This window comes from Charadrius vociferus, unplaced genomic scaffold (genome assembly GCF_000708025.1).
Source record: "Charadrius vociferus isolate BGI_N301 unplaced genomic scaffold, ASM70802v2 scaffold390, whole genome shotgun sequence".
NCBI lineage: Eukaryota > Metazoa > Chordata > Aves > Charadriiformes > Charadriidae > Charadrius > Charadrius vociferus.
In genome coordinates this window covers 1,761,520-1,763,420 of record NW_009646433.1, presented here as the reverse complement: position 1 = coordinate 1,763,420, position 1,901 = coordinate 1,761,520, and the positions used below count along the sequence as shown (strand labels likewise).

Sequence of the window (1,901 nt, the reverse complement as noted above, 5' to 3'; positions counted from 1 at the left end):
CCCCCCCCTCGCACTGAAGAGAGAGAGAAGCCTCTGCGTCCCTCCGCTGGCTGGGGTTTCTCAATAAAGGAGGCTGACCACCCAGTGACCCGCGAAAGCACGAGTTTTATTTTCCCGCCTCAGAGCCTCAGAGCCGGGCCGGTTGCCTCGAAGAGCTGGTTGAGCCGCTCAGCTTCTCGCCAGCCCGACAGCAGAGCCCCGTGGGTGGGGGAGTAGAAGGTGCGGTGGGTGGCCTCACCAGCAAAGAGGAGCTGCAGAGGCTGCGGCAAGATGGCAGGTGAGTGCCAGGGGCCTGCAGCCTCCCCCAGCCCAGTGGGGACAGCGGGTCGTACTAAACCAGCCTCGTCTCCCTGCTCTTTGGCACCATGCAGATGCATGACCCACTGTACAGCCATGTAGAGACCAAGGAGCAGGCACTTTCCTTTCCTTAGAAACCCACCCCATGCCCTGAGGATGCTGGAAAGTGGCTGGAAGGAGCTAAGTGTCCCCAAATTTTATCCAAATAGGGTTCCCCCTGCCCCAACAGGAAGAGCCAAGGGTGGGTTGGTTGGTGACCTGAGCATCAGTGACCCCTGAATGGAGCAGGAGTGGGGAATGCCACCTCCCTGTGCTCCTCAAGGTGTGAGGCACCTTGTTGCCACCCCTCCCCATCTGTCCCCATGCCTAGGGGGTCTCCGCGCCCCCTACAGTCGTGTAAAGCAATTACCCGGGGGTCCTCGGGGTCTTCGGGCAGGGGCTGGGCCAACACGTCGATGTCTTTCCCCGAGCTGCCGACGGCCACGTAGCTGTAGGAGCCCCGGGTATAGGGAGCGCTGTGCCACCGGGACCTGAGCACGCTCTTGGGAGCGGGCAGGCATGGGTTCCCTGCGGGTGTGGATTTTGGGCGGGATCCAGAGATCCATGTGGGTGTTTTCCCCTGGGGGGGTTGAGGTGACAAGGGCGGAGGAGGTGGCGGTACCTGTCAACATGCGGAGGACGCGCGTCATGGTGCTGAGAACCTCTGCATCAGTTAGCGTCTCCATGTACTCCGACTCCTTCCCTGCGATGAAGCCGCAGAGGACGTGCCCATGCCTGGGGAGGAAAGATGGGGCCGAGAGCAGCCTTATGCCCTCCTTGCCCTGGGAGCCCCACTGCCTCATGGGCCACCAGCGATCCTGAGAAGGACTTGAAGCTCTAGATATGACCAAGATGCTCCTTCACATTGCCCAGAAGATGCCCGAACCCTCCACCCACGATGCCCCTTTGCTGACACTCCTGGCCACGTACTGCTCTGGTGGTTGGAGGACCACGAATCCAATGAGCTTCTTGAACCAGTTGGCCTCCAGGTCAGTGCTGGGATCCTCGAGGGCTGACTCGTCCTCCCACACCACTTCCAGGAACTGCTGCTGGGGTTCCCAGAAAGGCTGCTCGAACTCTAGGAAGATCTTGTTGTTGGTGCCAAAACCCAGCCGGCGAATGGCCTCTACTTTCCACTCGGGCAAGGGAGGCTGGAAGAAGTCCTGGTGGTGTTCCTTGAGGAAACCTGCAGGCGGAAGATGGGGCAGCTCTGTTCACTGGGCTCCGAAATGGGGTCAGAGATACCTTCCCCTCCCCAAACCCCTTCCCAGCCTCTTTGGAAGGGGGGAGGCGGGGAAGGGGTTTGTGCCAGTCCCTGCCCTCCACCTGCCTGGCTCCAACCACGCCAACTGGTTGGAGGTGACAGGCAGGGCAATGAAAGCCCTTGGTGTCCTCACCCAGTGGGACGGTGACGATGACGTGGTCGGCAAGGAAGGCATCTCCATCCTCACACTCCACCCGGACGGGGAAGTCTCTGGCCTCGTCCCCTTCCTCACGGAAGGACCCTCTCCACCGGATGGTCCTCACCGCCTTGTTGAGCAGGACAGTGCCCTCTGGCAGAGCCG

At 61.2% G+C, this 1,901-nt stretch overlaps 2 protein-coding genes across 2 annotated transcripts in view; both read right to left on the bottom strand.

Annotated features, from left to right (window-relative positions):
* Positions 1–1,901, bottom strand: part of MTG1 (mitochondrial ribosome-associated GTPase 1) — an 8,897-nt gene that overhangs the window by 3,106 nt on the left and 3,890 nt on the right. The gene's annotated exons all lie outside the window — the stretch shown is intronic.
* PAOX (polyamine oxidase (exo-N4-amino)) overlaps positions 120–1,901 on the bottom strand; it is a 3,175-nt gene continuing 1,393 nt past the window's right edge. Inside the window, exons 3-7 of the mRNA XM_009881616.1 lie at positions 1,734–1,889; positions 1,267–1,522; positions 959–1,071; positions 707–864; positions 120–260 (exon numbers count right to left, since the gene is read on the bottom strand). Coding sequence (XP_009879918.1) covers positions 120–260; positions 707–864; positions 959–1,071; positions 1,267–1,522; positions 1,734–1,889 — 824 coding nt within the window. The remainder of the gene's footprint in view (positions 261–706; positions 865–958; positions 1,072–1,266; positions 1,523–1,733; positions 1,890–1,901) is intronic.